The following is a 13811-nucleotide window of genomic DNA, read 5'->3' on the forward strand; positions in this document are numbered from 1 at the left end:
GCACAGTTCAAAGTCCTTGTTTTAAACCCCTTCCATTGAACGAGATCCACTCTTCAACGTGCATTCAGAGCCCGCCTGGCCAGGGTCCCCTTCCCTGCATTCCTGCTCTGCCCACTCACGTGTCCTCCCGGGGGCAGAAGCCAGGACTCTGCTGGAAACGTTTCCCACCCATTGCAGGACTCTGACCTGATCATTACTTTTCATTTAGAACAGTATTCCTGTGGCTTCTGGAATATGAGCTTGGGCCTGTGTCCATTTCCCTAATGTTCCCACTTAAAAGATTTCATCTGACACATGTGGGCCAAATAGCATCCAGTCATTTCTTTTTGCCCTGAGTCTTGGTCTTTTTTAATTCAGGTGGCCAAGCCCATGCAGGGAGGCTGCTGGATGGTGCAGGCAGATACCAGTGCTTCGCTAGCTAGGCACCTGGACTCCCAAGGAGCTCATGACTTGGCAGCTTAGAAAAGAAAAAGATAAAGATACAAATTATGAAAAACAAATACACATCTATCAACAAGTGAATCTAAAAATCAAGTGAATAAATAATCTGATGAACAGAATAAACTGGTGAATATAATAGAATTAGGGGCATAGAAAGGGAGTGGACTGACTATTCTCAGGGCGGGGAAAGGGGTGTGGGGGGTGCGGGAAGAGACTGGAAAAAAATCATACACCTATGGATGAGGACAGTGGGGGGGGGCGGTTTAAGGGCAGAGGGTGGGATAGGAACCGGGTGGAGGGGAGCTATGGGGGGGGGGGGGAAGAGAAACAACTGTAATAATCTGAATAAAGATTTATTTAAAAAAAAAAAAAAGAAAGCACATTAAGCAGCGGCGGGGGGTGGGGGTGGGGGGTGGGGGGGTGGCAGGAGGTGGGGTATAGGTGGTGGCATTTCTTGACCATCCTGCAGAAGCTGGGCTGTCGTAGGCATGCAGCCAGTGGTAGCACACTCAGCAGCAGCTTTTGCCCAGCTACCACTCTGGGCTTGAAAGTACTGTGCTTATTAGGGCCAAAGGAAGGGGACGTTGCACAGACTGTCCCTGTCCAGATCTCCTTGGCTTTCTATGCCTTTGTTTGTGGGGCGGCTCAGACTTCTCCAGTGGGAGTGCAGAGGTCACTCCGCACAGAGAACGTCTCCGTCCCCACATATGCATGTGTTTGAAAACATTACTGTTTTTATCTCTCTGCCACGAGTTGTAAAATTATGAGGTGCATCCATCCCTTGATGATCAGACTTGTGCTTGGCTGTTAATAACAGACTCCATTCATGGTGCAGTAATTGAGTTTGGAGCCCTAATTACACTGCTGTGCCCCCCGCAGGAGTGAACGGGGAAGCCCCGCTCCTGAATCCTGCCCTCCTAGGGCCTGCTTGTCCTGGCAAATCCCTTGGTTAATTTGTGGCCCAGCCTTACCTATGATAAGGGATACAGTCTTCCGTTCTGATCATTTTATCTTTTTTTCCCTATCTCCTTTTCTCTTTTACTCCTTTTTCATATTCATTTACCACGTGTACTGGTTAATAATGCGGATTTTTTTCAATAGATGGAGTTACACAAATGTTGATATATATGCGATTTGATATGTATGCTATTTTGTTGTATTGACAACAAGCTTCAAAACTTCATATGTCAAATTTTCTGAAGGTGTTAACATCATAGATATTTTTATGCTTAAAAATGTAGAATTTTGTGGATGTGAGGGCGATCTGGCTGCGACATCTGTCACCCCATTGATCTCCAGGGTTGATTCGGCTGATCTGGCTGGCTAGGCGGGTGTCCCCCTCCTCCCTCACCGATCCATGTGCGTCCCTCCCAAAAATGTAGAATTTTGTGCCAAAAAAAAAGCATTTGCAGGAAGTTTTAACTCATTATTTTGAAGAAAAGTGCTGCTGAAAGTTATCGTATACTTTGGGAAGCTTATGGTGAACATGCTCCATCTCAAGAGACTTGTGAACGCTGGTTTAAATGCTTTAAAAGTGATGATTTCAATGTGAAAGACAAAGAATGTCCAGGTCAACCGGAAAAGTTTAAAGACCAACAATTACAAGCATTTTTGGATGAAGATGCGTGTCAAACTCAAAAACAACTTGCAGAAAGATGAAACGTTGCTCAGCAAACAATTTCCGATCATTTACAAGCAATGGGAAAGATTTTAAAGGAAGGAAAATGGGTGCCATGTCAACTGAACGAAAGACAAATGGAAAACTGAAAAGTCATCAGTAAAATGTTGCTTCAACGGCACGAAAGAAATTATTTTTTGCATCAAATTGTGACTGGCAATGAAAAGTGGATTTATTTTGAGAATCCCAAATGCACAAAATTATGGGTTGATCCAGGTCAACCATCAACATTGACTGCAAGGCCAAATCGCTTCGGAAAGAAGACAATGCTCTGCGTTTGGTGGGATCAGGAAGGTGTGGTATTATGAGCTTCTAAAACCAGGTTATACCATTAATATTGATTGCTACCAGCAGCAAATAATCAATTTTGAACCACACTTTGACCATAAAACCACCAGAATGGGCCAGAAGACACAGCAAAGTAATTTTGCTTCATGATGACGCACCATCACACACTTCAAAACCAGTTAAAGACATGTTAAAAGATCTTGCCTGAGAAGTATTAAGCCACCCGCAGTATTCACCAGACTTTGCTCCTTCAGATTATCACTTGTTCCGATCGATGGCACACGCACTTTCTGAGCAGCACTTCAAAATGTACAAAGAAGTGGAAAACTGGGTCTCTGAAGGTCTGCCTCAAAACAAGAGAAGTTCTATTGGGAGGTATCCACAAATTACCTGAAAGATGGGGAAATGTGTAGCTAGCGATGGACATTACTTTGAATAAAGCACTTTTGATGTTTCTCTTGAAATTATTGTGTTTTCTTTGATTACAAAATCCACATTTTTAACTGGTACTGGATTTCTGCAACAGTCTTGTAACCAGTCTCTCTCCTCTTTCTCTCCATTTGGATAGGTATATATATTTTTAAGTTATTTCATAGGTTGCAAAATTGTGTTCCAGAAAGGCAATCACATTTATACTTTCACCAGAATTATGTATGAGTGTCCATGCTGGTGTCCTGCCATTCTCTCTCTCTCTCTCTTTTCCTCTCTCCCTTACTTTTTTCCCTTCTTTCTTTTTACCTTTGTTAATTTTCTAGACCCCCTCCCCAAAGAATCTTTTTGTTTTAATGAAAACTTATTTGGTTATTAATCAGGTTAAAACCTCCCACTCATCTCCTCATTGAACAATTGTATTTCCTCTTTGTGAATTTGCCTTTTGCTAATTTTTCTCTTGGGATGTTTGTCTTTAAAATTGTGTCCATCCACTTAGGTCAATCTCATGGCATTGTACTTATGTCAGTATGTTGCTGTGAATACTTGTTTGTACTTAGATGTCATATATTACAGTTATATGAAAGAATAAGCGTGTTTTATACAGCTAACAGCTCAGAGTGCAAGCCACTATGAACAGAGGGACAAGTATGGAGTGGGGCATGCCAGTCTGGGGAGGGGCTCAGGAGACTTTTACAGTCACTTATCCTTTTGTCTTCACAGTCATCCCACAGGCAGGTAAAGTAGATAAAGCAGGTATTTTTCCCATTTCACAATGACGTGTGCCAGGGCACACATGAATAAGATCTTCCAAGCCCCAATCCAGTTTTTCTACCATGTCACACTGATTCATCTGTTTATTTATAGAAGGCAAATAAAGCATTAACATATATCAAATATTAGTAATTATGAAACACTTTCTAAAAACTTTTGTATAGCATGAAGGCCCAGGACCAGGGCATTATGACTTGAAAATACCTTCAGCAAGTTCCGTCACTTCTTGTTTTCGATCCAAAGTACCTCGATTCTTGCCTGCTTGTTCAGTAAGTATTCTAAAAGACAGATTGTGGTTGTAAGTTTTATGGCCATGTGCTGGAGGGGGGGGAGGTTGTGAAGGTGGGATGGGGGTATTATATAACAATTCATGTGTGTGTGTGTGTGTGTGTGTGTGTGTGTGTGTGTGTGTGTAATTGCTTGTCAAGGCAGCAGAGTCTAGAGCTCAAATACCTGGCAAGCCCTGGGCCAGGTTCAGGCCCAGGTGGCTCCTGAAGACCGCAGCTGCATTGTGGGTCCAGCTGAGAGGAGTCAGCACAGTGATTAGCCATCCATGCTATGACCTGGGTGCTCTGTGGGGAAACGCCTTTAATGAATTGAGCAGGCAGTGGACAAGTGGCTGCCCCCTCCATCCAGAACTGTCTTTCTTTGTGTGTGTGGCTTCTAAGAGCAAAAAGGAAGAGCAGAAACATTATTATTGAACCCAAGGAGACCATGAGGGCATGCGCAATCATCCTGCCCTTAAGGACTCAGGAGACAGGGAAGAGGCGCAAGTCCACTTAGACATATAAAGCAGGTAGATTCTGGGAGTGTGTGAGAGCCTCAAAGACCCAGGGAAGACCAAGGAAGATCTCAAAAGCGTAACATGAAGTTTATGAACAGTGTTGTTGTTTTTTAATGCCTTTTAAAAGACAATTTTAATTTTCATGGCTTTGGTGTTTCCAGCCTGCACACAGTCTGAAAGTCTCTCAAACTTGCTGGTATATAACCAGATTTGAGGTAGTTGGGAGACAGGAATTTAAATCCCGCCTGTAAGGAAAGGGACCTACCCTGGGGGAAGGAGGCAGGGGAAGCTGGCAGTGGCTGGGAGAGGGTAGCCCAGGCGCTTGCCTTCAGGATCTGGTTCCAGAGTTGCGAGCTGTGCTGTGGGGTAATGCGGTCTTTATCTGGAGGTATGAATACTGAGGAGTCCCTGCCAATAAAATTAAAAACAGATGGACAACAGGAGGTTGGTGGATTCCTTACTCAGATCCTCATACCCTATCGGCATCGCCATGATCCGGATGCAGAATTTTGTTGGCGCTCACAGGGTTGAGCATCCCCAGGAAGCTGGAGCCATGCTAACCAAACCCCCAGGAAATGCTGGAGAAGCCAGAAGGGGGTTGCTGGTGTTGGGGCTGCTACTCAGTGGAGTGTCTCCCATTATAGGAAGCTCTTCATGGAAGCCAAGGACAACCAGGAGCTTCCTGGTGACAGTGAAATCAGGGCTGGTGGGTGGAGCCAGATGTTCTCAAGGTTTCAGAATCGTAATCGGCAGCCTCCTGAGGGGAGGTCTTGGTGGGTGAGTGGGGGGGCAGAGGGAGGGGCCGTGCAGACCCACAAACCTATCCCATGGGCGCGTTTTCCAGGACTTCTCCCACAGGCTGCTTCCTCATTAACAGCACTAATAAAGGCTTCAGCTTTTTTGACATCCGGCCAGGACTTGATGAGATTTCCAGGCTGCTCCTCTGCTTTTGGCAAAGGAAACATCCTGTCATTTAAAGCGGCTTCTGCAGGCAGCTGACCTCATCCAGGCCGGGCTGACTCTGTCCCACTCTCAGAGTAATCCAATTTCCACTCTCACTGTCTCCCGAAGAGATAACAAGCTGCAAGGAAGGAAGGAAATGACAAGAAGGTGATAACAGGGCTAGCTGGCGTGTGGACCGTGGAGCGCCTGTCCTGGAGGGCCTCCTGTGAGCCTCAGAACCTCATTTGATGGGGGAGGCCTGGGAAGCCCATGGCCCAAGGCGACACCGAGCCATTAGGGTTGGGGCTAGGACCTGAATCCAGGCCTATCTGACAATAAAATTCTTCCCTTAACCACACACACAGAACCTGGTGTCCCTCCAGCAACCCAAGATAAAATTCCCTTGGGTTTCGAGAATATGTGGGCACCCCAGCATGGAAAACACTGGCCTAAGAAATCCAAGTCGTAGTTTATGGAAATGACAGTCATTTGCATTTATCACCACACAACAGAAGCTTTGTTTAAACAATTGGCACAATAATTTCTTAAAGAATTTCATCAAAATGAAAACATGACTTTTAAAAAAGTAGAACTCATAGACCCCTTAGAATACGCTGACCCTGGGCCCACAGACCATGGCAGAGAAATGCCTTACGACTCGTGCTGGGTCAGCGAGAGAAACTCACGAGTTGGGGCTTCTGAGGTCAACCACTCAGGTGCAGAGTGCATTCTCTCCAACCCCTTACTGCTGGGGAGGTTCGCTAGGGGGGACGCCGAGGCATGCCCAGGGACACATTGCCCTGTGGGAGCGAGTGTGCCTTGAGCCAGAGGTGGCACGTGAGCTGCCACCCCCGCAGGTCTAGGCCCCGTTGCTTGCTTGTCTCTCAGCACCTGGTCAGCCATGGGGAGAGGGGGCGACAGGAGCAGGTCTGAGCACCGAGGACATGCGCCAGTGCAAGGGTGCCCGGGGCCTTGTCTCCCTCCGTGGGGTTTGCCGGCCACACCGGAGCCAGCGGCCAGGCTCGGCAGGCTCCAGGGTTTTGGTGTCACGCTCTCATCAGTGTCCTTTCCTGTTCTGTTTTCAGAAAACCCCGGGCCCAGGAACATACACATCTTCAGCACAATACCCCAAGCAGCCCCGGAGCATCGCCAGAATGGGGCGAGAACACAGTCTTTTCTTCAACAACACAATTGGCTTTTAAAATAAAGCCATCTTTGTGCTAAGCTGCGTTGTTTTAGCAAGTTATTGGAAAACTCTATTATGTTTACTCTTAGGAGGGTTTGAACACAGAACTGAACAGATTGCCCCAGTGACCACCCAGCCTGCTTACCTGGACTAGTCCCAGCACAACTTCCAGCTCACTCTCAAAAGTGTCCTGATTGGAGCAATAAGTTTTATGCTCAATCTGTTTATTGTCAGAGGTCGTCTTCCTGGAGAGTTTCCCGGCTGCCCTTGCAGCAGCTTAGACAGGCCCGATGTGTCCAGGCCGTGCTCTGTGGGCCTTGACCCTCGGGCTGGGCCTGGACTGCACGAGGGTTGCGATACCTCTCGGCCTCAGGGAGACTTCAGGGGGGTGGGGGGTGGGGGCGCATTCAACCAAGGCCAAGCTGAGCTTGATGGGATCCCAACAGGTGGTTCTTTCTCTCTCTCAACTCCTTGAAAAGAACAATATTTATTCAACTCCATGAGTATTTGTGGTTTCAAGTCAACACAAATATTTTGAGTATCTGCTCTGTGCCAGGTGCTGTGTAGGGACTGGGGAGTGGGGCTTAAAAAAAAGATGAAGGAGGCATGTGACTGAGTTTGGGGAGGGCTGTAGGGGAGATGAGGCCAGGAGGGTAGTTTGGGGTGGTCCTCAGCTGGAGGGAGGCTTTGAACGCTGGGCCAAGCAGCTCCTTCTGGTGCTGGGAGCTCAGGGGCAGTTTCACCGAGAGGACAGGCCCTCGTCTCAGAAAGCTGGTGCCCAGAGGGACAATTTCTCCAATGAAGGCCCAGGCGGTCAGAAGCAGGGACAAGGCAGCATGCGGGAGGACAGCCAAGGGACCAAGAGGCTGAGAGGCAGGGAGGAGAGGGAAGAAGGTGGCAGGCAAGGAACCTGGTTTGGACAAAAGGCAAGGATAAACATTTGCATACTTACCCGGCAGGGGAGACACCATGATCACGAAGGTGGTTTTCCCAGGGCGAGGCCTATCACACTCTGGATGTGCTGACCGTTGCCGTTTACCCAAATGTGGGACACTTGACTGCATGATTTGTGGTAGTGGGGGACGGCGCAAAAGGAATAAACATTTGCTGGAGGGGAACAGAGGGAGCCTAGCCTGGCCGGACTGGCATGGAGGATGGGAGGGGGTTGGGTGAGGTTCGGTCGGAAGGCCGGGACCACAGGCAGCCGCGCATGCCAAGGAGGCCTGCTCAGGGAGCTGCGCTGGAGAGATGGCACACATGAGAGCTGGGGTCTCACAAAGGGTGAGGAGATTCCAGTCACTGGTCAATAATTGGAAGGAACTTTAAAAAATGCTTATACAATAGTTTGTTATATTTTAAAAGGAGTTTGTTATATTTCTCTAGTCTTGTAAATGCTTATCAAAGGGTATTGGGGGCAAGGAAGGACAGGCCCCATCTCACTGAATTCATTTAAATTTCCCATTTGAGAAGAAACACCCAGCATTGCATTCCTTCAGGGCCTAAGAGCCACTGGGAGATCAGAGGGGTGTGCAGGCGCTGGCTCCTGTCCCACTCAGAGCAGAGGGTGGCCCAGGGCAGGTAGTTCCGCCTTTTATTCTCCAAGTGGGTCAGAGTCTCCGCTGGACCAGCTGGTGCTGACAGAGGTGTTTTCTCCAGTTGCACCTGGTGCTCGGGGAAGTGGTTCGAGAGAGAGGCGATTGTGTCCGTCTGAGAGGCTGTGGATGGAAGTTCGAGGAACCCCTCACAACAACAGGGGAGGAGGGCGATGGTGTTGTCAGTATGTAGGGGTACCTCCCGACAAGACTGTGGGCCAGGGGCTGGCAGGAACCACTTCTCTCTCCCTCTGTCTCCCCTCTTCCTTTCTCTGAGGCCTCCTCCCTCAGCAGGCTGACTTCACGGCCTCTTTAAGGTACAGAATCTGATGTAGCCACCTTAGCCTTTTCTCATATCATTTCCTGAGTCAACACCCTGAAAGGATGCAACCAGCTCTCTTGGTTCCAGTATTAGATTTTCAGGAGACAGAATCCAGACTTGGGTCAGGAATCCACCCCTGGGCTCTCAGCTCTGGCCAGAAGGGCCTACCAGGGGTGGGCAAACTTTTTGACTCAAGGGCCACAATGGGTTCTTAAACTGGACCGGAGGGCCGGAACAAAAGCATGGATGGAGTGTTTGTGTGAATTAATACGTTAACACTGCTGCTGGTGAAGGAGCGGAGGGGAGAGCAAGAGAACCCTCCGCTCTTTCGGCTCCGCGGGCCGGATAGAACAGCCCGCGGGCCGTAGTTTGCCCACGGCTGGTAGACCCTCGGTGCAGACCAGGCTGCAGGGCCCAGCTGCGTGGTGTGTGTAACTGGGTGGAGGGCAGCTCCCGGTGTCCCAGGAGAGAATGAAGACCATGCAGAAGGAGAAGGTGTCTGACTGGCCTGCAGATATTCCAGAGGTGAGACTGCAGGGCCTTCTGGACACCCTGGTGCATTGGGTCTGTTCCCTAAGCTTTGCCTTGGGTTCCCACGACATCTGTCTGCCTTTGTGGAGCTGGGGGACCTCGGCCCTGTCGTCCTCACCAGTGCCGCCATCTGGTCTTAATGCAGCCCCACCCTCCTGGGTGTTCGGGGGCTGTGACCGAGACTTTGACCAGGTATTCACTGAGGTGCTGGCAGGATCTAGGTGGTGAGGAGAATGTTTTACTTCTCCTCTTTGGCGTATTCCAATATTTTATAGAATTTTATACAGTTAGGGAGAGGCTCTCCCAAAGAGGCCAGAGGGATTCTGGATGGCTTTCTCTCTCCACGAGCCTAAAATCGAGACACAATTTGAAGAGCAGGGCTCCTCCTGTCCTTGCCAAGATGGAGAGACGGACAGACCTGAGTTGACCTCAACCTTGAGCTCTGAGATTGGGATAGTAACACCTGTCAACTAGGGCCATTGTGCACATCAAATGATATGGCCACAAGGGCTCAGCAAAGCCTAGTGCAGATGGAAGAGACTTGCATCCTAAGCCCCAGAGGCCTTCCCTGCAGGACCCCTCCTCCCTCCTCCATTGGCTGCTGTGACACTGGCTCCTCAAGATCCCTGCCTGGCGTCCCTGAGCAGCCTCTGTTCCTCTCTCCTCTGAATTTGGCTTCAACCAAAGGAAATGGCTCTTCTTGGCTGCAAATGTCTTCTGCTATTTCCATGTGAAATTCCTCTCCATTAAGTCAGAGCATGTCAAAAGTCACAGCACTGCTGGGGACAGTGTGTCCTCCCCCCTCCCTCCCCTCTTTCTCTCCTTCCTCACCCCCACTGCTTTCTGGACCTGCAGGTGACACCTTCCAGACCCACAGGCCGAGGGCCACAGGCTGCTTAGGTGACTGGCCTTGCCTCCAGCATCATCTCTCACCTGCTGGATGCCACCTACCGAGATGCAGCAGAGAGCTGTCAGGGCTCAGGTCCCCCATCTTAGGATTGCTTTGAAAGCCCTGTTATCTTGAAAATACAGTTCAAAATCTACAAGTTCAGAATCAGTGGTTCTGAGCTGCATTTTAGAATCCCCTGGAGAGACTTTAAAATTCTTGGTGTTGTCAGCGCCCAAACAGATCACATCAAACTCTCTGGGGGTAGAACTCAGGCCCAGTTTTTTTTGTGTGTTTTTTTTTTAAAACTTGTCCCCCTCCCCCACCCTAGTTGATTCCAATGAGTGGCCAAGATTCCAACCACCCTAAGATGGTGTGAAGGCACCAAGCACCAATAACTCTGGGTGAGGGCACAGGTAGTTCTCCTACCCCTACAGGTTTATGAGCAGGGCCCTTGCCCTAGAGGACCCTCTCCAGGTATGAAGAAGAGAGTGACCTGCATTAGCATCTGAGTCTAAAGGAAAAAGGATGGTGCAGGGCCAGTTTGCCTAGAGCAGTACCAGGTAGAGGTTGTTCTGGGTAGAAAGGACAGCAGGGCCCTGAACCCAGGCACCTCTTGCCAGCCTGACCCCTCTCTGGGCTCCTCACAGATCTCTGGTTTTGGCCAAAGGCATGGCTACTGGCTTGCCCAGCCTGCCAAGCCCAAAGTGCGTGTGTGTTGGGGTGGGGTAGGGTGGGGGGTAGGGTTGGGCTCTGGATTCAGGGCTGCAGGGGCCGGGTGGGCTAGTGGGGGCCAGCGCTGGAGACCCAGACCTTGCAGAGCTGATCAACAGCCTCCCTAGAGAAGAGGCCACTCTGGCAGGGGGAGTCCAGGCTGAATCCTCAGAGGCTGGTGAGTAAGAAAGGCGGGCCTGGCGGACAGGCAGGAAGGAGGAGTGGCTGGAGGAAGGGGAGGCCCAGGGGGTGGACACATGGAGAATTGTCTCCCAGGGGGTGCTCCTTGCTGCCTTGTTAACACCCTTGGCCATGTCAGATCCCAGAAAAGGTGTCACCCTTCTGAAGAGAGGGGGCGGGGGGGGGGGGAGGGGTGGGAGAGGCCCAGCCAGCAGGGGAGGGAGGTAGCAGTGTGGCTGCTTTGGGTGGGAGTGTGGCTTAGTCCTCGAGGACTGTGGACAGGAAGGTGTTCCATGACATTGCAACTCTGGTCACCAGAGTGGACTAGGCGGAGCAGGTGGCAGGGGCAGACAAGGTTTTCTATGCCTTACCACACTGGGACTGAGCGGCCCGGGAGGGGTCAGGGTGGGGCAGCAAGGCAGGGCCCTGGGGGCTGTGCAGGTCACAGACAGAGCTCAGTGTTGATGAGGGCTGGCCACTACCCCTGCCTCCCTTTTCTGAAGTCTCAGAGCTCAGAGGTCCTGCCTGGTACCCGAGGGCCATCAAGGAGAAAGGAAGTGGCTGGAGCTTCCTTTATGCCACAGGGCCAGAGGGGACCCCTGGAAGCGTGCCAGGCAGGGTCACATCTGCTTAGGCTTCTAATCCCCAACCCGTCCTGGGCTGGCATGGGAGCTGGACCGCAGAGCACTGCTGAGCCCATTGCCCAGGCCTGTGCCTGGGGCAGTTCTTTATCCAAACCGTCTGTATCAGTTTCCTGTGGCTGCTATAACAAATTACCCTAAACCTTGTTGCTTAAAACAACACAAATGTATTCTCTTACAGTTCTGGGGTTCAGAAGTCCCCAAATCAGTCTCACTGGGCTCAAGGCAAGGTGTTGGCAGGGGGGTTCCTTCTGGAGGTCCCAGGGAGAATCCATTTCCTTGTCTTTTCCAGCTTCTAGAGACCATCTGCAGTCCTCTCCTCAAATCATTCCAAACTCCTGCTCCCTTCGCTTCTGGTCCTGCCTCGGACCCTCCTGCCTTCCTCTTTGAAGGATCCTCTTGGTTACATCGGCTCACCTGGATAATCCAGATAGTCTCCCCGAGGCCTTTAACAAAACCCCTTTACCATGTAAGAGAGCGTCTTCACAGGTCCTGGGAATTAGGACGTGGACACCTTTGGGGGGATGTTATTCAGCCTCCACGCCATCTATCTAACCTGCAGCTGGAATGGGAGTGAGGCGTTCTGCTGCTGACACACTGTCCTCCCGGTGGCCCTCCGTGTACCCCAAGAACCCTCCCCAGTCCTCTCCAGGCTGTTGGGGGCCTCTCACCGGGGCCCCAGCAGCCCCTGATCCTCGCCTGAGGCCAGGTTGCACTGTGGGCTCTGGGATCGCAGTGGGTTGCCATCAAGAGCTGGCAGCACGGGCTGAGGGAGGTTTCGTTAACTGGCTGGTTCCCAAACAAGGCCAAGAAATATTTACATGGTGACGACATCTGAATGCCCGGGATGGGGTACAAATGAAACAATGAGCACTTTGGTACCAGAAAGGAGTCTGGGTGGTGGTGGCTGAAATTCCATTCATATTTGTGCCTGCAGATAAACACTATTAATACTGAAGGGCTCTGTCCTGGAGAGGGATGGGTGGGCCGGAGGTCCGTGGGGGTGATAGTGCAACGCGAGTCTTGTCCCCAGACTCCAGCCCTAGTTCTGACACAGTGGGTTGGACACAGGGCTGGCTTCTTCCTTCTCCAGTGAGGGTTTTTGTGTGAACAAGGGGTCTGAAGACGGGGGGTGGGGGGGATGGGGGGGTCAGGACATGTCTCCACCCCTGCCTGACTTTAGCGTCTGACCAACTTGAGGTCAGCTCAGCAGAGCCCTCATTGAACAGGATGGCCTCCATCCACTCTCTTCCTTGGAGGATGAGGCTTCTAAAACTCCACCAGGCTGGATGGTAAGGTACCACCACCTCACCTGTGGCCTTTAATTTTCACCCCGGGGGATCGCGAGCTGGGGGTGAGAGTATGTGACAAATAATCTGGTGCTAATTGTTAAATCACTGAAGACGGTGAATGTGTTTCCTTAAAAGAAAGCATCACAGCAAAAGAGAAGTTGGGCCCTGGCCTGGGTGCCTATTAGTTGGAGCATTGTCCCGTGCACAGAAGGGTTCCGGGTTCAATTCCCGGGCAGGGTACACACCCAGGTTGTGGGTGCCATCCCTGGTGGGGCACGTACAGGAGGCAACTAATGGATGTTTCTCTCTCACATCAATGGTTCTCTCTCTCCCTCTTCCTCTCTCTAGAAGAAAAAAAAAAGACCTTGGGCACCTAAAGGCTCCAAGACAGACCCTCCTTCACTAGGACAGCAAAGCCGTAACGGAGAATAGAACTGAGGGTCGGGGAGGCCAGGCCACAGTGAGGCCAAGGAAGCAGGAAGCTGGTCCGGGCCAGCCCCAAGTTCTAGGGAAAGCCTCAAGGGCAGCCATCTTCAAAGTGGGCAGGTGCAGCCTTGGGGGTGCACCAGATGATCCCTTGGGGTACACGAAAAAAACCGAGCTCCCGTGTAAATTTATGTCACCTTTCAAAATGTTCATGCACACTGTACAATACATGTAGGATGGTATGTGGTACAATGTATAGTAGATGTGGATTGTTACCGACTTCTCAGCGAAGGCGGCCAATGTAAATGCGGCCTGGATGCTCACCACACCCCTCCCCGTGTGTCTCCCCCATGTGCCGTGCCCTTGGGACAGTCTCTGTGCAGATTGCCAGTCTGGCCCTGGACTCTCCAGTTGGCCAGATAGGCAGCAAGGGGTCCAGGGCCACCTAAGGCAGCGGTCATCAACCTTTTGGACCTCATGGGCCACCAGTGGTCTGTGGACTACCGGTTGGCGACTGCCGACCTAAGGGACAGATGCCAGTCCAGAATGAGACCTACTCTAGCTGGGCCTGCCGGACCCTCTGCCTCCCCCCACGCATCTCCAGGTTTCAGCCTGACCTCGAGGCCCGACCCAGCTTCCACCATGCTCATCCTCTCACTGGCTCAAATCACAATCCCCTCAGCGGGCCCCTCCCTCCCCTCCTCG

At 50.9% G+C, this 13811-nt stretch overlaps 1 protein-coding gene and 1 pseudogene across 1 annotated transcript in view; both read left to right on the forward strand.

The window, feature by feature from the left end:
• Nucleotides 1-6548, forward strand: part of STPG4 (sperm-tail PG-rich repeat containing 4) — a gene marked incomplete at its 5' end in the record, with an annotated part of 32657 nt that extends 26109 nt beyond the window's left edge. Inside the window, 2 exons of the mRNA XM_036335540.1 lie at nt 3775-3879; nt 6422-6548. Of these exons, the coding sequence (XP_036191433.1) occupies nt 3775-3879; nt 6422-6538 (222 nt within the window). The remainder of the gene's footprint in view (nt 1-3774; nt 3880-6421) is intronic.
• Nucleotides 6549-7466: 918 nt separating this feature from the next.
• LOC118669548 lies at nt 7467-7614 on the forward strand (annotated as a pseudogene).
• The last annotated feature ends 6197 nt before the right edge of the window (nt 7615-13811 follow it).

Source organism: Myotis myotis, unplaced genomic scaffold, assembly GCF_014108235.1.
Source record: "Myotis myotis isolate mMyoMyo1 unplaced genomic scaffold, mMyoMyo1.p scaffold_m19_p_14, whole genome shotgun sequence".
Taxonomy (NCBI): Eukaryota; Metazoa; Chordata; class Mammalia; order Chiroptera; family Vespertilionidae; genus Myotis; species Myotis myotis.